This window comes from Salmo salar, chromosome 10 (genome assembly GCF_965601325.2).
Source record: "Salmo salar chromosome 10, fSalSal1, whole genome shotgun sequence".
Taxonomy (NCBI): Eukaryota; Metazoa; Chordata; class Actinopteri; order Salmoniformes; family Salmonidae; genus Salmo; species Salmo salar.
Genome location: NC_138300.1, coordinates 96,167,501 through 96,190,871, shown reverse-complemented (window position 1 = coordinate 96,190,871; position 23,371 = coordinate 96,167,501). Strand labels below are relative to the sequence as shown.

The 23,371-nt window shown below is 45.3% G+C and overlaps 1 protein-coding gene across 1 annotated transcript in view; it reads right to left on the bottom strand.

The window, feature by feature from the left end:
- The window catches only part of LOC106561226 (phosphatidylinositol phosphatase PTPRQ), a 56,214-nt gene that overhangs the window by 23,257 nt on the left and 9,586 nt on the right, over positions 1-23,371 (bottom strand). The window contains 19 exon segments of the mRNA XM_082956628.1: positions 107-279; positions 362-470; positions 560-841; positions 1,043-1,150; positions 1,347-1,526; positions 1,633-1,794; positions 2,290-2,830; positions 2,983-3,146; positions 7,042-7,188; positions 7,484-7,612; positions 8,079-8,316; positions 8,543-8,742; positions 8,819-8,888; positions 15,821-15,935; positions 16,122-16,230; positions 16,825-16,936; positions 18,078-18,238; positions 18,419-18,679; positions 18,962-19,127. Coding sequence (XP_082812754.1) covers positions 107-279; positions 362-470; positions 560-841; positions 1,043-1,150; positions 1,347-1,526; positions 1,633-1,794; positions 2,290-2,830; positions 2,983-3,146; positions 7,042-7,188; positions 7,484-7,612; positions 8,079-8,316; positions 8,543-8,742; positions 8,819-8,888; positions 15,821-15,935; positions 16,122-16,230; positions 16,825-16,936; positions 18,078-18,238; positions 18,419-18,679; positions 18,962-19,127 — 3,427 coding nt within the window.

The window sequence follows — 23,371 nt, the reverse complement described above, 5'->3', positions numbered from 1 at the left end:
TGTGTGTGTGTGTGTGTGTGTGTGTGTGTGTGTGTGTGTGTGTGTGTGTGTGTGTGTGTGTGTGAGAGTGTGTGTGTGTGTGTGCGTATGTTTGAGAGGCTCTCACCGTCCTCCAGAGTGGTGATGTTGAGAGGGTCACTGCTGTGGTTTCCGGAGCCAATACGTGTGTGTGCCTTCACCACCAGAGTGTATTGCGCAAACTTCCTCAGGTGTGTGATCTGGGCGTGGTTGATGGGTGTGGTCAGGTTGAGGAAGTGGGAGGAGTTTCGCAGCTCAAGGCTGTAAATCAAATCAAAGTCCATTTAAAGTGCATTTAGTCATCACGAGACAGTTGAAATCTAGAAGCCATGCAGAGATGTACCTGTAATGTGTGATAACTCCGTTAGGCACCAGGGGGTGCTCCCACGTCACGTTCACCTCATTGGAACTGACAGACACGTAGGACAGGCCGTAGGAAGGACTACCCGGGACTAGAGAGGAGACACACACACTTCAACATGAGGCGTTAGTGTGTGCATGTGTCTAGTGTGTGTGTGTGTGTGTGTGTGTGTAGACTCACCGTCCTCCCCAGACAGCATAGTGAGTGTGTCTGAGGTGTGGTTCCCATGTCCGATGCGTGTGTATGCTCTGACAGAGACATTATAGTATGAAAACGGCCTTAGCCCTGTCAGAGTCACTCTGGGGACAGAGCTGTTCAACACTGCCACATACGATTGGTTCTCGTACAGGACCTCATACTGTTGGATCACCCCATTGGCTCTCTCCGGGGGCGACCAAGAGAGGGTGGTGGTGGAGGGAGAAGTGTCTACCACTGTTAACCCTACAGGAGGGGAGTCAGGTTCTGAGAGAGAGATAGAGAGGGGTAAGACTGGACTTTCTATCATTAAACCCACACAATGACAGAGGTGTGTGTGTGTGTGTGTGTGTGTGTGTGTGTGTGTGTGTGTGTGTGTGTGTGTGTGTGTGTGTGTGTGTGTGTGTGTGTGTGTGTGTGTGTGTGTGTGTGTGTGTGTGTGTGTGTGTGTGTGTGTGTGTTATGTACCATCCTCGGGTGTGACAGCGAAAATATTGTCTAGGTCAGACAGAGAGCCCTCTCCTACAGCAGTAGATGCAGCCACTCGCAGCTTATAACCTGTATACTTCTCCAGCCCTGAAACACACAGCAAGCAGCTTATAACCTGTATACTTCTCCAGCCCTGAAACACACAGCAAGCAGCTTATAACCTGTATACTTCTCCAGCCCTGAAACACACAGCAAGCAGCCTAATACCAATACATCTTAACAGGCTTGAACCAGACTAGGACCATGTCTGTATATGTGTACATACAGTATGTGTGTGTGTTACCTGTGAGCAGTATGCTGGTGTTGTGTGTAATTCTCTGCAGGGCCCGGTTGCTGTGTAAGTTGAGTCCGTAGAGAGTGTAGTGTGTGATTCGTCCATTGGGGTTGAGGGGCGGAGTCCAGCTGACCAGGATAGAGGTGGAGCTAACATTCTGATAGGACACTCCCACCACTGAGCTAGGAACTACAATAACAACAACGCACAACAATAAACAACAACAACAATAAACAAACAATGACATTATTACAAAACTGTATATATATATATATATATATATATCTGTGTGTACCCTGTTCGCGAGTCTTCTCAGTGACACGTGTTGCAGGTCCCTCTCCAATAGCAGTAGCCGCAGTAACAGTGAAGGTGTAGTCAGTGAAGGGACTGAGACCAGAGACTAAGTAAGACAGCTCCTTAGCCTGCATGTCTATGACCTTGTCCCTCACATACACTCCTGGAAAACACACAGACACACACACACACACACAGTAAAGGACAGACTGTAGAGCATGTTAAAAGTGTTTAAAGAGGTTAAAAGCCAGGTTGGCATTTATTGTCATGACTCATGTACTGGAGGCAGCTCTGCAGAGTGGTCACTAGTTCTGTCCTTGAGCTGTTCTTATCTATTAATGTTCTGTATTATGTCATGTTTCATGTTCTGTGTGGACCACAGGAAGAGTAGCTGCTGCTATTGCAACAGCTAATGGTGATCCTAATAAAATACCAAATAAAACCTAATTTTAAACCTAACCCTAACAACACTGCTAACCCTAATGCCTAAACCTAACCTTAAATTAAGATCAAAAAGCACATTTTTGTTTTCATGAATTTACACAATATAGCCAATTTTGACTTTGCAGTTGGCCCATCTAGTGGAAATCGCTCAGTTCTGCCTCCAGGGCAAGATTCATGACAATAAACGTCAACTAGCGGTTAAAAGATTAAAGGTTAGTGGTGAGTGCAGTACTTCCTGGGGTGCTGGAGGCAGCAGCCCTGGTGAAGAGGTATGTCTGGAGGTGTCCAGTGGCTGCAGGTGCAGAGCGGGTGGAGAGGTGGTGCTTGCCAGAGGTGAGCTGGCCGGGCTGTGAGTGGGCAGTGAGCCAGGGGAGGGGTGTGGCCGGGGGTGAGGTGGTTAGGGAGAGGGAAGAGGTCCCTGAAGTCACAAGGTCAAAGGTCAGAGGGGTGGCGTCTGGAAAGTCAGAGATCTGGCCAGTCCCAGGGGCCATACTGGCCAGACTGGAGCCCTCAGTGACTCTCGGGTCAGTGTTGCTGTTGTGCTCAAGGTTAGTGTTAGGGCTGGTTGGAGCGCTGTGTGTGCGGCTGATAGCAGTCCTGGTCATGCCGGTGATGAGCGTGTGGTCGGGGAGGGTGACCGTGAACGCAGGCGGGGAGGTGGTCAGGCTGTCAGCTGATCTCTTACGCCGGCGAGAGTGGTCAGGGCTAACTGCAGCGAACGTTCCATCACCAAGGAGATCAGTGTAATTTAGATCCTAAAGATAAGATGAAAACATCAGAGACACACACACACACACACACACACACACACACACACACACACACACACACACACACACACACACACACACACACACACACACACACACACACACACACACACAAATCCAGACAGATAGAGTGGTACCTGTGTTCCAGTAAGGGTGATGTCCTGCAGCAGTGTGTTGTCAGACAGAACCAGGAGTCTGTACTGTGTGATCAGACCGTTGGGTTGGGCAGGACTTCTCCAACTCACACGCACTGACACAGAGTCTACTGCTACTGCCTGCAGAGCCTGCACTGCACTGGGAGCTACACAGACAGACAGACAGACAGACAGACAGACAGACAGACAGACAGACAGACAGACAGACAGACAGACAGACAGACAGACAGACAGACAGACAGACAGACAGACAGACAGACAGACAGACAGACAGACAGTATCAGACAGAGGGTATCAGACAGAGGGTATTAGACAGTATCAGACAGACAGTATTAGACAGACAGTATCAGACAGTATTAGACAGACAGTATTAGACAGACAGTATCAGACAGACAGTATCAGACAGTATCAGACAGACAGTATTACACAGACAGACAGTATCAGACAGACAGTATCAGACAGACAGTATCAGACAGAGGGTATCAGACAGACAGTTTCAGACAGACAGTATTAGACAGTATCAGACAGACAGTATCAGACAGGAGGGGTGCGTCACTTGAGTGGGTTGAGTCACTGACGTGGTCTTCCTGTCTGGGTTGGCGCCCCCCCTTGGGTTGTGCCGTGGCGGAGATCTTTGTGGGCTATACTCGGCCTTGTCTCAGGATGGAAAGTTGGTGGTTGAAGATATCCCTCTAGTGGTGTGGGGGCTGTGCTTTGGCAAAGTGGGTGGGGTTATATCCTTCCTGTTTGGCCCTGTCCGGGGGTATCATCGGATGGGGCCACAGTGTCTCCTGACCCCTCCTGTCTCAGCCCCCAGTATTTATGCTGCAGTAGTTTATGTGTCGGGGGGCTAGAGTCAGTCTGTTATATCTGGAGTATTTCTCCTGTCGTATCCGGTGTCCTGTGTGAATTTAAGTATGCTCTCTCTAATTCTCTCTTTCTTTCTTTCTTTCTTTCTTTCTTTCTTTCTTTCTTTCTTTCTTTCTTTCTTTCTTTCTTTCTTTCTTTCTTTCTTTCTTTCTTTCTTTCTTTCTTTCTTCTCGGAGGACCTGAGCCCTAGGACCATGCCTCAGGACTACCTGACATGATGACTCCTTGCTGTCTCCAGTCCACCTGGCCATGCTGCTGCTCCAGTTTCAACTGTTCTTCCTGCGGCAATGGAACCCTGACCTGTTCACCGGACGTGCTACCTGTCCCAGACCTGCTGTTTTCAACTCTCTAGAGACAGCAGGAGCGGTAGAGATACTCTCAATGATCGACTATGAAAAGCCAACTGACATTTACTCTTGAGGTGCTGACTTGTTGCACCCTCGACAACTGTGATTATTATTATTTGACCATGCCGGTCATTTATGAACATTTGAACATCTTGGCCATGTTCTGTTATAATCTCCACCCGGCACAGCCAGAAGAGGACTGGCCACCCCTCATAGCCTGGTTCCTCTCAAGGTTTCTTCCTAGGTTTTGGCCTTTCTAGGGAGTTTTTCCTAGCCACCGTGCTTCTACACCTGCATTGCTTGCTGTTCGGGGTTTTAGGCTGGGTTTCTGTACAGCACTTTGAGATATCAGCTGATGTAAGAAGGGCTATATAAATACATTTGATTTGATTTGATATTAGACAGTATCAGACAGAAAGTATTAGACAGACAGCATTAGACAGACAGTATCAGACAGTATCAGACAGACAGTATCAGACAGACAGCATTAGACAGTATTAGCCAGACAGTTTCCTCCAGACAGTATTAGACAGACAGTATCAGACAGACAGTATCAGACAGACAGCATCAGACAGACAGTATCAGACAGACAGCATTAGACAGACAGACAGACAGACAGTATTAGACAGACAGTTTCCTCCAGACAGTATTAGACAGACAGCATCAGACAGATAGTATCAGACAGACAATATCAGACAGTATTAGACAGACAGTATCAGCCAGACAGTATCAGACAGACAGTATTAGACAGACAGTTTCAGAGAGACAGTATTAGACAGACAGTATTAGACAGACAGTATCAGACAGACAGTATTAGACAGTATCAGACGGACAGTATTAGACAGACAGTATTAGACAGACAGTATCAGACAGACAGTATTAGACAGACAGTATTAGACAGACAGTATCAGACAGACAGTATCAGACAGACAGTATTAGACTGACAGTATTAGACAGACAGTATCAGACAGACAGTATCAGACAGACAGTATTAGACAGACAGTATTACACAGACAGTATTACACAGACAGCATCAGACAGACAATATTACACAGACTGTTTCAGACAGACTGTATCAGACAGACACTATTAGACAGACAGCATCAGACAGACAGTATCAGACAGACAGTATCAGACAGACAGCATCAGACAGACAGTATTAGACAGACCGTATCAGACAGACAGTATCAGACAGACAGTATTAGACAGACAGCATCAGACAGACAGTATCAGACAGACAGTATCAGACAGACAGTTTCAGACAGACCGTATCAGACAGACAGTATTAGACAGACAGTATCAGACAGACAGTATTAGACAGACAGTATTAGACAGACCGTATCAGACAGACAGTATCAGACAGACAGTATCAGACAGACAATATTAGACAGACAGTTTCAGACAGACCGTATCAGACAGACAGTATTAGACAGACAGTATTAGACAGACAGCATCAGACAGACAGCATCAGACAGACAGTATTAGACAGACAGTTTCAGACAGACCGTATCAGACAGACAGTATCAGACAGACAGTATCAGACAGACAGTATCAGACAGACAGTATCAGACAGACAGTATTAGACAGACAGCATCAGACAGACAGTATTAGACAGACAGTTTCAGACAGACCGTATCAGACAGACAGTATTAGACAGACAGTATTAGACAGACAGTATTAGACAGACAGTATCAGACAGACAGTATCAGACAGACAGTATTAGACAGACAGTATTACACAGACAGTATTACACAGACAGCATCAGACAGACAATATTACACAGACTGTTTCAGACAGACTGTATCAGACAGACAGTATTAGACAGACAGCATCAGACAGACAGTATCAGACAGACAGTATCAGACAGACAGCATCAGACAGACAGTATTAGACAGACCGTATCAGACAGACAGTATCAGACAGACAGTATTAGACAGACAGCATCAGACAGACAGTATCAGACAGACAGTATCAGACAGACAGTATCAGACAGACAGTTTCAGACAGACCGTATCAGACAGACAGTATTAGACAGACAGTATCAGACAGACAGTATTAGACAGACAGTATTAGACAGACAGTATCAGACAGACAGTATCAGACAGACAGTATCAGACAGACAATATTAGACAGACAGTTTCAGACAGACCGTATCAGACAGACAGTATTAGACAGACAGTATTAGACAGACAGCATCAGACAGACAGCATCAGACAGACAGTATTAGACAGACAGTTTCAGACAGACCGTATCAGACAGACAGTATCAGACAGACAGTATCAGACAGACAGTATTAGACAGACAGTATCAGACAGACAGTATTAGACAGACAGCATCAGACAGACAGTATTAGACAGACAGTTTCAGACAGACCGTATCAGACAGACAGTATTAGACAGACAGTATTAGACAGACAGTATCAGACAGACAGTATCAGACAGACAGTATTAGACAGACAGTTTTAGACAGACAGTATCAGACAGACAGTATCAGACAGACAGCATTAGACAGACAGTATTAAACAGACAGTATCAGACAGACAGTATTAGACAGACAGTTTTAGACAGACAGTATTAGACAGACAGTATTAGACAGTATCAGACAGACAGTATTAGACAGACAGTATTAGACAGACAGTATTAGACAGACAGTATTAGACAGTATCAGACAGACAGTATTAGACAGAATGTTAGAGGGCTGAATGTTTAGATGTTTTAGGTTGGAAAATACTCCTGCACTCACCACACCGACCAATAGGGAGGAGAAGGGCACCACACTGCTAGAGCACATCACTCAAGACACATGTTTGTGTGTGTGTTCTTACCCTCAGCAGGTGTCAGTACAGCAGTAAAGGCCTCAGGCCCCAGCAGGCCAGCAGACTTGGCCCGCACCGCCACTCTGTAGCGTGTGTAGGGTGTCAGACCAGAGTACACAAACCTCAGGTCCCCTGTGCTGTTCTCATAGATAAACCCTGAGACGCACACGCACACACACGCAAACACACACACACACGCACGCACGCACGCACGCACACACGCACGCACGCACACACACACACACACACACACACACACACACACACACACACACACACACACACACACACACACACACACACACACACACACACACACACACACACACACACACACACACACACACACACACACACACACAGTTCGGGTCAGATCTGTGTCCTTCAGTGTTTTTACTTCAGCAAGTATTTTAAATGTAGTGATGTACTGTATGTGTATGTGTATGTTTACCTGTGGGGCCATAGAGATAGATAACGTAGCTGAAACGTCCGGTAACGATGGTTGGAGGATCCCAGGAGACAGAGACTGACTTAGACGTCACGTTCCATACCAACATGTTGTGTGGAGGGTCCTCTGGGGCTGCATCACACACATACATATCCACATGGTGAGAGATGAAGAGATAGGAACAGACAGGGAGAGATGGAGCGATAGGAACAGATAGAGAGAGATAGAGAGATAGGAATAGATCGAGAGAGATGGAGAGATAGAGAGATAGGAACAGATAGAGAGAAAGATATAGACAGCGATATCCCACTGGCAAAAACTGGTTGAATCAATGTTGTTTCCACATCATTTCAACCCCAAAAATCTGTGCGATGACATTGAATCAAACTCATTGGATTTGCAAAAAGTCAACAACGTAAGGGCATTTTTCACCTAACTTTAACCTAAATCCACTGACATGGTCTTTTTTGTTGTTGATTTCACATTGAATTCACGTTATTTGACAACTCAACCAAATGTAAATCAAAACTAGACGTTGAACTGACGTCTGTGCCCAGTGGGATGTAGATGGAGAGAGGTGGAGTGTGTGGGTGTGTACCTGACTCAGGCATGCGGACCATGGTGGAGGCGACCTGTCCCTCTCCGTCGGAGGTGAAAGCAGACACTTCGAAGACGTATGCTGTGTAAGGTCGCAGCTGGTCCACCCCTACGGATATTGGTACGGCCCAGGTGGCGGCGGGCGGGACGGCTGACAGGGTGACGGGAGGAGAGGACGCTGTCAGAGCTGTCACCTCTGACGGACTGGGGGTTCCACGAGACAGGATGTCTGCTGCATCCTACACACACACACACACACACACACACACACACACACACACACACACACACACACACACACACACACACACACACACACACACACACACACACACACACACACACACACACACACACACACACACACACACACACACACACAACACACATTTAAGTACACGAAAGACAGAGAGAGAGAAAGAAGCAGACAAAGAGAGAGAGAGAAAGAAAGAGAAAGAGACATACATTGCAGTGTGGTAGCGCTCCGGTCATGATGTCCTCAGCATCCAGCTCCAGTATGCGGACGGTCTGACCAGTACGAGCGTGTTTGGCTTTGACCGCAAACTTGGTGATCAGACCGTTGATGCGGAGTGGCAGGAGCCAAGTGACCACTACAAACGTGTGGTTCTCAGCAAACGCTGTCAGGTTAGTCACCAGGCCTGGGGCTGACAAAGGGATACAGTTATCTGTTTGTGTAAGTGTGTGTGAGTATGTGTGTGTGTGTTATTAGTGGATACCTACGAGCCTCAGCAGTTTTGATGTACAGAGACTTGCTATAGGGTCCAATACCAGCAGAGTTTTCTGCTGCAACCTAGACAGAGAGCAAGAGAGAGGGAGAGAGCGAGAGAGAGAGTATTAATCATCATTACTAATTCTGGATTAAGTCGTCAGATCTCCACCATGTTAATCTCTACCAGTGGTCAGGGACGTTTATTGATGCAACAGTCACACAACACCAGGCAGGCAGATATACACACTGACTACAGGGACATCCGTAGCACCCTGTAGCCCACTGCTAGCTTGTCTTTGAAGCTAAGCAAGGTTGGGCCTCTCTGGATTGGAGGTCAGATGATGCTGGTTGATGATGATGTTGCAAGATGGGGTCCCTATTTCCTCTAGTCTTAAGGAGACCCCAGCTTCACAGTGACAGGGAGGGCACTACCCTGTAGAGAGTGCCATCCTTCAGATGTGAGGTTAAAGTGATGTTCGGACTCTATCTGAAAACTATTAACCATAATCACACACAGCTTATTGGCAGAATAGTCTGTGGAAAAAGAACAGCATGGCTGATCCATAGATATTTTTACATTATAAATCATTTAATCACAATGAATTATTTAACCAGATCAAGAGAATAGTTTCGCCGCCAGAGGCATCAGCACAGAACACACACGCATGGATGGATGCTCACAAAGAGAAGACAGATATGGTTAAAACACACATTCTACCATATGCTTACATTACATTTCTATTGAATGATGTAAGTGTGATTGATGCTATATGGCTATATAGTGCCCTAATTGATGACGTGAAGGACGAATTGGGAAAAGTGGAATCAGTCAGAATTATTATTCTTGTTAACTTCATTTTACCTTTGTTTAACTTCCGCAAGTCAGTTAAGAACAAATTCCTATTTTCAATGACGGCCTAGGAACAGTGGGTTAACTGCCTTGGAACAGTGGGTTAACTGCCTTGTTCAGGGGCAGAACGACAGATTTGTACCTTGTCAGCTCGGGGATTCGAACTTGCAACCTTTCGGTTACTAGTCCAACGCTCTAACCACTAGGCTATGCTGCCGCCCCCAGAATGACCAGGAGCGGTATGTTGATTTCGTGTGTGTCTGTTAAGGCTTTGTTCTGAAGGTAGGTAAGGAGTCAAGTGCAGGAGAGCAGAAATGTCAATGTAGTGTTTCTTTTAATAGGCAAGTCCAAAAAAAACGGTACAGGCACAAATCACCCCAAAAAAACGCCCAAGACAAAGAGAACTCACAGTTACTCGCGGAAGGAGAATAAACCAACGCTCCTTACTATAATAACCACACGTGAATAAACTGAGGAAAGCCTCCACGAGCAACATGAAGATAATCCCGCACAAACCTAAGCGGGGAAACGGGTAAATATACACACAGGAATTAAAGAAAATGAAAACCAAGTGTGCATGAACCAAAGACAAAACAAACGGAAAAATAAAAATGGATCGGTGATGGCTAGTAGGCCGGCGACGCCGACCGCCGAGCACCGCCCGAACAAGGAGAGGAACCACCTTCGGTGGAAGTCGTGACAGTGTCAAAAGTGCAAAAGGAGAAAGCTCTGTGGCTCTACAAGATATCGACATATGATGTGGAAAGCTATGATTTTCAGAGTAGGGCACTGGTTAAAGGTGTCATCGCTGGTGTCTTGTTGGATATAAAGGCTGTGTGGTTTATGGATAACATGACAGGAGTGGTAGACGCACGTAGCTTGACTTGAATGATAGGCGTAAAGAAGGAGCAAAGTCTATCAGTTTTACTGTCGTTTGATGAAGTGATTCGCCCGACTTATGTAAAACTTGGGTATTTGAGATATGCGGTGAGAACGTATCTACAGAAGCCGCTGCAGTGTTACAGCTTGTTGCTGTAATTGTGATGGGAATCACGTTCCAGTTCCTAGAGTGCCCTGTAAAAATGAAGGAGGTCACAGTAGCTAGGATCGGGGCTATCCAGCAGGACTCCTATGTGGCGGCAGTGAAAATAGCTGAAGGAGCGAGTAGTAGAGAGGAGATGGTAGGTGATGTTCCACAGTCTGCAATGAATTCCATGCAGGAGAAGGATCCCGACACATGAACAGTGAAGGTGGTTGTTGCGTTTATAGCACAAGTGATGAATTGCACTAGTCAAATGAATAAAAAATCTAAGAAGCTAGATATCATTGTGAAGGCGGCAAATAGATTTCTGGATCTCCAGGACTTTACAGCCAAAATGTTACGGGGAGTACTGAATGGCGAGGTTTCCCCCTCCCAGGTTCCTGAATCTGTGTAGGGATCTGAAAATAAATTTAAATCTGACTGAAGGAGTAAACATTTTTTTAAATGATATATTCTTTTTTAAATTCAGGGTAGTAGAGTGAATTTTGGTTAGTGTTTTTGGTAATTAGTATGTATTTGTTCATCCAAAACAGCTTTGTTTTTGGGGATTTTCTTTTTTACTACCTCATACAGCAGGTGGCAGCAATACACCTTATGAGCGTAGTCTGCCAATAAACCTTGAAGAAGAAGAAGAAATTGATGACGTATGTCGCACAGATAAGCATTGATTGGAACATATCCTACAAAAAAGGTACTCTGAGTGCTGGGAACATGAACAAAATCTGAATACAAGTTTTGGGTGGATAGGCAATGGCATGGCAAGAGAGATGGGGTTGTTTGGGAGGGAGTTTAGCCCCTCTGTGGTTCGTCCTCCCTATCCCACCTTGGTTGCTCCCTCGGACAGTGAAAGATCTAGGGTTGCTTGAGAGGGTAACAGATGTTGAGGAAGGAATAGATTCAGTTGAAAGTGAACACTTAAGAACACAATACTATGCATCCTTGAATATATTCACATATGGGTCTAAGGACCCTAAAACAGGGAGGACAGGTGCAGCTTTTAGTGTTCCTGAGTTTAAGGTTGCAGTGAAAAAAAGAGCATCAGATCATTTATCTGTTTACACAACGGAGTTGATGGCCATACTCTTGGCTGCAGAATGGGTGGAGGAGGTGAGGCCAGACAGTAGTCATCTGCTCTGACTGCTGTGCAGCACTGATAAGCACAAATTCATTTGTGTTTCGGAGCAGACAGGATTGTATGAGGGTTTGCAGTGCTTGTATAGGGTGAGACAGATGGGGGTATTTGTGATGATCCTCAGTACCAGCTCATGTGGGAGTAGAGGGGACGGAGGAGGTGGATGTTATCGCCAAGCAGGCTCCTATACATCCTAACGTTGAGATGAAATTAAAATCAGTAAAGCAGAAGCCAAGGGGTTGATAAAAACAGTGGTTAAAAACAAATGGCAAGAGTTGTGGAAAAGGGAGGGAAATGGACGACAGCTGTATAAGATCCAGGAAAAGGTGGGGGCAGGGAGGTCCTCAGGCAGAAAGAGACGGGAGGAAAGTGTAATCACAAGGCTGAGAACACACAAGGCTCAATAGTACAGAAGCGGACGCTGATGTGAATTGTGAATCTAATAGCGTTAGAATCAAGGAGAATTGGAATATTGTCCAAAAAAATGGAAAACGGAGCAAAGTAATGTACAGTGCTGAGAATTTCCCATCGTATCTTGTAGGAGTACGGTTTGTTAATGAGGAGCAGCTGATCGAATGACCAATCTTGAAGAATCCATTTGAGATATCCAAACTAGTGGAGAGAGTGCTGGGTAAAGTGAAGGCTGTTAGGATCACGAGAGGTGGGCTTGCTTAGATTGTTTGTACTTCTGAGGATCAGGAGGAACGTCTGTTGCGTCCCACCCGATTTGAGAAGTTTGACGTGTCGTGTGTGTCTCTTGAGAACAGGGCACCCCTCAAGGGGGTAATATCTGGTGTCTCGTGGGAAGTCGATGTTGAAGAGTCTATCTGTTCTTTAGATTTTTGATTTGGAGTCTCTCCCTACTCAAGTGCAGTTGGGGTGTACAGTGCATTCGGAAAGTATTCAGACCCCTTGACTTTTTCTACATTACAGCCTTATTCTAAAATGTATGAAAACGTTTTTTTCCCCTAATCAATCTACACACAATACCCCATAATGACAAAGCAAAAACAGGTTTAGAAAATTTAGCACATTTTGAAAAATAAAAAACTGAAATATGACATTTAAATAAGTATTCAGACCCTTTACTCAGTATCTTGTTGAAACAGCTTTCGCAGCAATTACAGCCTCGAGTCTTCTTCGGTATGATGCTACAAGCTTGGCACACCTGTATTTGAGTTTCTCCCATTCTTCTCTGCAGATCCTCTCAAGCTCTGTCAGGTTGGATGGGGAGCGTTGCTGCACAGCTATTTCAGGTCTTTTGAGATATTCGATCGGGTTCAAGTCCGGGCTCTTGATGGGCCACTCAAGGACATTCAGAGACGTTTTCCAAAGCCACTCCTGCATTGTCTTGGCTGTGTGCTTAGGGTCGTTGTCCTGTTGGAAGGTGAACCTTCACCCCAGTCTGAGGTCCTGAGCATTCTGGAGCAGGTTTTCATCAAGGATCTCTTGGTACTTTGCTCCATTCATCTTTCCCTTGATCCTGACTAGTCTCCCAGTCCCTGCTGCTGTAAAATGATGCTGCCACCACCATGCTTCACCGTAGGAATGGTGCCAGGTTTCCTCCAGACGTGACACCTGACATTCAGGCCAAATAATTCAATCTTGGTTTCATCAGACCTGAGAATCTTGCTTCTCATGGTCTGAGTCCTTTTAGGTTCCTTTTGGCAAACTCCAAGCGGGCTGTCATGTGCCTTTTACTGAGGAGTGGCTTCCGTCTGGCCACCCTACCATAAAGACCTGATTGGTGGAGTGCTGCAGAGATGGTTGTCCTTCTATAAGGTTCTCCCATCTCCACAGTGGAACTCTGGATTGGATTCGGAACTCGGAACTCTGGATCGGGTTCTTGGTCACCTCCCTGACCAAGGCCCTTCTCCCCCGATTGCTCAGTTTAGCCGGGCGGCCAGCTCTATGAAGAGTCTTGTTGGTTCCAAACTTCCATTTAAGAATGATTGAGGCCACTGTGTTCTTGGGTACTTTCAATGCTGCCAAAATGTTTTGGTACCCTTCCCCAGATCGGTGTCTCGACACAATCCTGTCTCAGAGCTCTACGGACAATTCCTTCCACCTCATGGCTTGGTTTTTGATCTGACATGCACTGTCAACTGTGGGACCTTCGATAGACATGTGTGTGCCTTTCCAAATCATGTGTAATCAATTGAATTATCCACAGGTGGACTCCAATCAAGTTGTAGAAACATTTCAAGAATGATCAATGGAAACAGGACGCACCTGAGCTCCATTTCGAGTCTCATAGCAAAGTGTCTGAATACTTCTGTAAATAAGGTGTTTTTTAATTTTTAATAAATTAGCAAACATTTATAAAAACCTGTTTACACTTTGTCATTATGGGGTATTATGTGTAGATTGATGAGGACTTGTTTAAATGTAATTCATTTTAAAATAAGGCTGTAACGTAACAAAATGTCAAGGGGTCTGAATACTTTTCGAATGTATTGTATAAACTTCATAGAGCATTTATCCCAAGACCAATGCACTGTGATCACTGTAAAGCTTTTGGACATGTTTCAAATGTTTGAAGAAGGGAGAATCCGAGATGTCCAAGTTGTGGAAAAGTGTGTTTTAATAGTGATTAGATGAAAATGTGACATGTTGCAATTGTGGTGGAAACCATGAAGCCACATCTTTGGAATGCCCGACCAGGTTGAAAGAGAATGAGCTGGCCAAAATCAGAGCTGGCCAAAATCAGTGCTGTCCAGGGCATTTCATATGCTGCGCCTGTTAAAAAGGTTGAGGGTTCGAATGGTGCCCCTGAAGAGTCCATGGTGGTGGATAGGCCTTCACTGCAGGCTGCAGGGGTTGCCTTTCATCAGCAGGACACAGATATTTTAAAGGCTGAGAAGGTGGACTTTGTGGCCTTTATAGCTATGGTAATTAATGGCACTGCCAAAGTTTAAAGAAGGTCCAGGAAAATAGATATCATTGTGGATGCGGCGGATCAGTTCCTGGGACTGAAAGATTTCACAGCGGAGGAGTTGCATGGAGTATTGTCACAAGCCGTACTACCCTCTCAGGCCCTAGAGCCTGAGAAGGGAGATATGGAGATTTGATGGAAGGAAGACGTGGGAGTTTTGTTTTAGTTTTGTCAATTAACTATTTGTTTGGGAGGATTAAGTTTGTTTTCCCTATCTCTTATGAATTTAATTTTTACCTTGTTTTTTCAACCCATCCAGTTGGTGGCAGCAATACACCTTTTTGGGTCAGCCATAAAACCCACAGAAGAAAAAGAAGGAGAGTGGAGAGGAATTGATTCAGTTCAGTCAGCGGTCCTGAGCCTTTCCCAGCTAGTTTATGCTGGCTAGAAGGATGGCGCTAGTTAAAACTTGTAGTATTGGTCACCATCTGTAACGACAAGCCGGTGTGAATGACCAGTGCATTTGCACTTGCTTAACTGGCGCTAGCTAACGTGGCCAATTTGTTCCATCCCACTTAATTATATTTTGAGTAGGAAAGCAGCCTAGATGTGAAATAACTTGTAATATTGGTATATATCTGGATGTCACTGTAATACAGTTTACTGCTTAATGGGGAGAGTTTGCACTGCAAGCCGGCAACACAACAACACGTGGTGTCTCGCTCCTGAGTCCCGATTTCCGAGCACTGCTCTCCTGCAGTTACTCAGAGGGAAGTAGCTAGATAGTGTAGCTAATATCAGGCCAGGGTGACAGCTAAAGCACATTTATTGCTTTTGTAGTCTGATAAAAACGTAATGATTCTGAACAATCCAAGTCTCAACTTTGGCAGACAAGTTTCAAATTATCGCGGAAGCTTCTAGCCACAAGTGTAAACTACCTGACTGAACCGAATCCATTCGTCCCCACTCAACTCTCACTGCGCGACATATGTCATACATTTTGGGCACCAGGCATGTCTGTATAGCCTCTCCCGTGTATGATTACCTTCTAGATGTGTGTGTGAAAGAGAGCAGAGAGACATTACTTCCAGTATGTTTACTGTATGAGTGTTACCTTGATGTTATAGGTAGACCCTGGTAAGAAGAGGTTGAGAAGGGTCTCAGGGATGTCCAGGTGTTTGGTCACCTCTTTGAAGGCGGGGTCTGGATATGGACACACCTCCTTGTACCTATTAAATGAAATAGAAACAACTTTATTTGAACACCAGATGATATACAAACAACTTTATTTAAACTTTATTTAGAGGTAAATAGTGGTGGAATATCAACACCCTATTCCCCCCCTTATAGTGTTATTCCCCTAATAGTGTTCCAGGAGAAGGCTTAATCTGGGTCTACATCATATGCCTCCTTACCTGATGACATAACCGTCGATGCGCGAGTCAGAGGGCATGGTCCAAGACAGAAGGATCCCATTGGAGCCCACCCTCTCTCCCTCTAGATTGGTGGGAGGAGATGTTGGGGCTGGGAGAAAAGGAGGGAGAGGAAAGGAGACGAGACGAGACCTGTTAAGGCCATATTCCCCAAAATCTCCTAAAAATCTGTTATATGTGACATCAGAAAGAATCCAATCCATACCTATCAGTACATACTGCCAAAACTAGGAAGTCCTTTCAACAAATTGGGAGGATGGTGAGAGACATTGTGAAAGATACTGTTGTTGTTTGGTATTGGGTCAACCATCTGTGTGTGTGTGGGTGTTTGAGGGGGGGGGGGGGTTATTGGTGTGTGTGACCAGCTTGCTCTATTCTGGTGAATAGACCCTCAGAGCTATGGCATTTCACTGACATTCACTACAGCATCATTCATTCTACTTAGCAAGGCTGGTGTTACCACACACACACACACAAACGTGCACACACCTACCTACAAACACTCACACACCTACACACAGCACGCACACACACCTACAAACACACACACCTACACACTGAACACACACACACAGGGTGGAAGATAATTAACATTATCAGCCATTATCAGCAGAGGGCAGCAGCAGAACAGACCCAATGTTTCCTCAGAGCAGGCCACTATCAGTTCAGCTGTAACACATCTCACCGGTCTTGTTGGTGTTGATTATGCGGCTGACCGGTGGGCTGAGGTTGGAGGAGGAGGCAGCGGTCACCATGACCGTAAACGCTGTTCGAGGACTCAGACTGGATACGTCAGCCTGAGGAGAGACTGCACGATCAGAACATGACCACAACCACAGCACAACTACAGTATGTGGTTGTAGGTGTGTGTGTGTGTGTGTGTGTGTGGAGCAGTCTAACCTGTGAGTGTGTGTATCCCAGGTAGAAGGTGATGATCAGGAGAAGAGTGATGGCCATGCTGGACCTAGCCCAGTTATCCCAGTTAGCTGTTAGCCAGTTACCAGTTAGCCCAGTTAGCTGTTAGCCAGTTACCAGTTAGCCCAGTTACCAGTTAGCCCAGTTACCAGTTTGCTGGTCAGAGGCAGCAGGTTAGAGAGAAAGAGGCAATGTCAGCGTCCAGTGCAACCCATTAGCACAATGTTAGAGGGCTTAGCGCCATTGTTCAATCCAATGTTGTCAGCAATTTAGCTACAGCAGGTCACGGTGTTACAGCAGTTTAGATCTTAGAGCCGTCGTCCAGGCCTAACGTAGTAACCCAGTCCACAGTTAGCCATGGTTAGCAGGTTAGATTTGACGATATTCAGGGCAGTACATGCCACCATAATGTAGAAACAATTAGAGCAGGAAAGTTACAGTAGTAGTAATAGTCCAGTCTTAGGGTAGCAACAGGTTAGCTACAGCAGTAGTAGTTGTTGTCCAGGTCTGGTAGTAACCCAGTCCACCGTTAGCAGTCGTCCAGTGGTCAGTAGTTAGCCGGTTAGGTCAGAGAGAGGCAGGGCAGTGAGTACACCATTACTCCATGCAGGCAAACTCTCTCTCTCTCTCAGGGAGAGCAGCTTCACCAAATGAATGATTCAGGGTTGAGCTCAGGAGGTCTACCTAATAAATAATGAGCTCTATTACTCAACCTGTGTGTGTATGTGTATGCGTTTGTGTTAGGTTACGGTGGGGGTATCTGACACCTGGCTGCTGAGCAAGGTCGGGAAAGGGTGGGATCTGGGTGAGGGAGAGGTATGTGTTAGTATACGTGTCTGTGTGTCTCCATAACTCACTTGTGTTGATGTTTACAGAAGCAGATTAACTCCTGTCTCCACTTCTACTGAGAACATCTACTGTGTAATAGCTTCTGTGTGTGTGTGTGTGTGTGTGTGTGTGTGTGTGTGTGTGTGTGTGTGTGTGTGTGTGTGTGTGTGTGTGTGTGTGTGTGTGTGTGTGTACCTGTACGAGTCTGTCGTGTGTGCGGTAGACAGAGACAGTTCCTTGGTTGGGCAGCAGGCTGACGAGGTACTGGTCCACACACCCCTCCGACTGGTCCCAACGCAGAGAGAAGTTCTGAGCAGACACACTAACGACATTTACACCCCGCACACGGCCCGGCACTAAGGGATACAGAGAGAGAGAAAGATAAAAAGAGAGTGGGGGGGAGATGGAGGGACACAGAGAGAGAGAGAAATATTTTATGCACATGTTTATGCACATGTATAACCCTGCTTAAACCCATGCTTAAAATCAGGGAAGTTGTGGTCACAGTAATGTAGTTTTGTGTTACACTCAGGTACCTGTGGTTACAGTCAGGGAGGCAGCTGTCCCTGCCTCTCCTCGTCTAATGCGCTCCACGCTCATGTTGTACATACAGCCATCCCTCAACCCAGTTACTGTAGCAACCTGCCTCTCCTTGGAGACCTCTATCGTATGGGTTTGCGAGCCATTTCCAACAGTTACCCTGTGGAAGTCAAACTGGCCAATGGCAGCGTCCCACCTCACCACGGCACAGGAAGAGTTAACATAGAGCAGAGAGAGGGAACACACACCGGCCGGACCTGCATCAGACAAACACACACGTTAGTATAACATCTGAATATGAGATTAGATGAGCTCTGTCTCAGTCTCGGACTCTCCACAGCTGAGGGTCAAAGCTTACTACTAGGAGCTCTGATATGGCCCTGATATGGCTAGCCACATTAAGTGTTGCCACAAAGAGGTTGATTTGTGTGTGTGTGTGTGTGTGTGTGTGTGTGTGTGTGTGTGTGTGTGTGTGTGTGTGTGTGTGTGTGTGTGTGTGTGTGTGTGTGTGTGTGTGTGTGTGTGTGTGTGTGTCTTACGTGTGGAGAACTGTGTAGTGACAGGCTGGCTGAAGTCTGATACCAGCAGGCTCAGGACGGTGATGTCATAATCTGATCCTGGGGTCAAACCTCCAACCTGGAGACTGTTGCTATGAACCACCATCTCACGACATGACGACATGTCCCCTGACGGACACAACAGCAGCTAAGGAGAACACACAGACACAAACACATATACACACACAATCGGACAAAACATTTGGTGACAAAATCAAATGTTGGTGTTTGTTGGAAAGTTGTGTTTGGGCAGTGACATCCCACAAATCAACGACACAGAGCGAACAGCGCGTCTGTTTTATTTGGGCAGAATCTATTCTCTATAGTATACAGTAAGTCAGGAGTTCTCAAAGTGAGGTATGCGGGGGTTTGCAGCCAGAAAAAATAAATATATATACAGTCAAAAGTTTGGACACACTTACTCATTCAAAGGTTTTTCTTTATTTTTACTATTGTCTACACTGTAAAATAATAGTGAAGACATCAAAACTATGAAATAACACATATTGAATCATGAAGTAACCAAAAAAGTGTTAAACAAATCTAAATATATTTATATTTGAGATTCTTCAAAGAGCCACCCTTTGCCTTGATGACAGCTTTGCACACTCTTGGCATTCTCTAAACCAGCTTCACCTGGAATGCTTTTCCAGCAGTCTTGAAGGAGTTCCCACATATGCTGAGCACTTGTTGACTGCTTTTCCTTCACTCTGCAGTCAACTCATCCCAAACCATCTCAATTGGGTTGAGGTCGAGTGAATGTGGAGGCCAGGTCATCTGATGCAGCACTCCATCACTCTCTTCCTTGGTCAAATAGCCCTTACACAGCCTGGAGGTGTGTTGGGTCATTGTCCTGTTGAAAAACAAATGATAGTCACACCTACCGCAAACCAGATGGAATTGCATATCGCTGCAGAATGCTGTGGTAGCCATGCTGGTTAAGTGTGCCTTGAATTCTAAATAAATCACGATAGTGTCACCAGCAAAGCACCCCACACCATCACACCTCCTCCATGCTTAACGGCACCACACATGCTGAGATCATCCATTCACATACTCTGCGTCTCACAAAGACACGGCGGTTGGAACCAAAAATCTCAAATTTGGACTCATCAGACTAAAGGACAGATTTCCACCGGTCTAATGTCCTAGTGGTTAGAGCGTTCGGCCAGTAACTGGAAGGTTGTTGGATCGAATCCCCGAGCTGACAAGGTAAAAATCTGTAGTTCTGCCCCTGAGCAAGGCAGTTAATCCACTGTTCCCCGGCGCCAAAGACGTGGATGTCAATTTAAGGCAGCGCCCCGCACCTCTCTGATTCAGAGGGGTTGGGTTAAATGTGGAAGACACATTTCAGTTGAATGCATTCAGTTGTACAACTGACTAGGTATCCCCCTTTCCCATTGCTTGTGTTTCTTGGCCAAAGCAAGTCTCTTCTTACTATTGGAAGGCCTGATTCACGCATTCTCTTCTGAACAGTTGCTGTTGAGATGTGTCTGTTACTTGAACTCTGTGAAGCATTTATTTGGGTTGCAGTTAACTCTAATGACCTTGTCTTCTGCAGCAGAGGTAACTCTGTGTCTTCTTTTCCTGTGGCAGTACTCATGTGAGCCAGTTTCATCATAGCACTTGAAGAAACTTTGAAAATTCAAGACATTTTCCGGATTGACTGACCTTCATGTCTTAAAGTGATGATGGACCCACCTGTGGACCCTCCTGTTATCTTAAAGTGATGATGGACCCACCTGTTAACTGAAATGCATTCCAGGTGACTACCTCATGAAGCTGGTTGAGAGAATGCCAAGAGTGTGCAAAGCTGTCATCAAGGCAAAGGGACGCCACTTTGAAGAATCTCAAATATTAAATATATTTAGATTTTTTTAAACACTTTTTTTGGTTACTACATGATTCCATATGTGTTATTTCATAGTTTTGATGTCTTCACTATTATTCTACAATATAGAAAATACTAAAAATACAGAAAAACCCTGGAATGAGTAGGTGTGTCCAAACTTTGGACTGGTGCTGTATATATTTGTAAACTGGGTGGTTCGAGACCTGAATGCTGATTGGCTGACAGCCGTGGTATATCAGACCGTATACCATGCGTATGAAAAAATATACATTTTTACTGCTCTAATTACATTGGTAACCAGTTTATAATAGCAATAAGGCACCTTGGACATTTGTGATATACGGCTAATATACCATGGCTAAGGGCTGTGTCCAGGCACTCCACGTTGCGTTGTGCTTTGTGCTACAGCATATAAGTACATTCTGGAAGATTCTGTGCTTCCAAATTTGTGGCAACAGTTTGGGCAAGGCCCTTTCCTGTTTCAGCATAACAATGCCCTTGTGCACAAAACGAGGTCCATACAGAAATGGTTTGTCGAGATCGGTGTGGAAGAACTTGACTGGCCTGCACAACCCCATCGAACACCTTTGGGATGATTTGGATTACCGACTGTGAGCCAGTCCTAATATAAATTATGTAAAAATATATATGCACTACATGGCCAAAAGTATATGGACAGCTGCTCGTCAAACTACTCATTCCAAAATCATGGGCAGTAATATGGAGTTTTTCCCCCATTTGCTGCTTGAACTAGATGTTGGAAAATTGCTGTGGAGATTTGCTTCCATTCAGCCACAAGAGCGTTGGTGAGGTTGGGCACTGATGTTGGGCGATTAGGACTGGCTGATGTTGGAACAGCTCTTGCTGAGCCACTCAAGGACATTCGTAGACTTGTCCCGAAGTCACTCCTGCGTTGTCTTGGCTGTGTGCTTAGGGTCATTGTCCTGTTGGAAGGTGAACCTTCACCCCAGTCTAAAGTCATGGAGCAGGTTTTCATCAAGGATCTCTGTAATTTGCTCCATTCATCTTTCCCTCGATCCTAACTAGTCTCCCCACAGCATGATGCTGCCACCACCATGCTTCACCGTAGGGATCGTGCAAGGTTTCCTCCAGACGTGACACTTCAGGCCAAAGATATCAACCTTGGTTTCGTCAGACTACAGATGCTTGTTTCTCATGGTCTGAGAGTCCTTTAGGTGCCTTTTGGCAAACTCCAAGCAGGCTGTCATGTGCCTTTTACTGAGGAGTGGCTTCCGTCTCAGCCATCTGGCCACCATAAAGGCCTGATTGGTGGAGTGCTGCAGAGATGCTTGTCCTTCTGGAAGGTTCTCCCATCTCAACAGAGGAACTCTGGAGCTCTGTCAGAGTGACCATCGGGTTCTTGGTCACCTCCCTGACCAAGACCCTTCTCCCACAATTGCTCAGTTTGGCCGAGTCTTGGTGGTTCCAAACTTCTTCCATTTAAGAATGATGTAGGCCAGTGTGTTCTTGGACCTTCAATGCTGCAAAACTTTTTTGTTACTCTTCCCCAGATTTGTGGCTTGACACAATCCTGTCTCGGAGCACTACAGACAATTCTTTCGACCTCATGGCTTGGTTTTTGCTCTGACATGCACTGTCAACTGTGGGACCTTATATAGACAGGTGTGTGCCTTTCCAAATCATGTCTAATCAATTGACTTTACCACAGGTGGACTCCAATCAAGTTGTAGAAAAATCTCAAGGAGGATCACTGGATACCCAATTGTCATACTTGAGCAAAAGTATAGATACCTTCATAGAAAGTTACTCAAGTAAAAGTAAAAGTCACCCAGTAAAATACTACTTGAGTAAAAGTCTAAAAGTATTTGATTCTAAATATACTTAAGTATCAAACGTAAAAGTATAAATGATTTAAAATTCCGTCTATTAAGCATAGCAGCAGCACCATTTTCTTGTTTTAAAAATGTATGGATAGCCAGAGGCACACTCCAACACTCACACATAATTTACAAAAGATGCATTTGTGTTTAGTGAGTCCACCAGATCAGAGGCATTAGGGATGACCAGGGATGTTCTCTTGATAAGTGCGTGAATTGGACCATTTTCCTGTCCTGCTAAGCATTCAAAATGTAACAAGCACTTTTGGGTGTCAGGTAAAATGTATGGAGTAAAAAGTACATCATTTTCTTTAGGAATGTAGTGAAGTAAAAGTAAAAGTTGTCAAAAATATAAATAGTAAAGTACAGATACCCCAAAAGACTACTTAAGTAGTACTTAAAAGTATTTTTTCACCACTGTATATTATATATGTTTTTCAACTTATTTATTTATTTTTTGTTGTATTTTTCCCCCCAATTTCGTGGTATCCAATTGGTATTAGTTACAGTCTTGTCTCATCGCTGCAACTCCCGTACGGACTCGGGAGAGGCGAAGGTTGAGAGCCATGCGTCCTCTGAAACACAACCCAACTAAGCCGCTGCTTCTTAACACAGCGCGCATCCAACCCGGAAGCCGGCCGCACCACTGTGTCGGAGGGAAACACCGTACACCTGGCGACC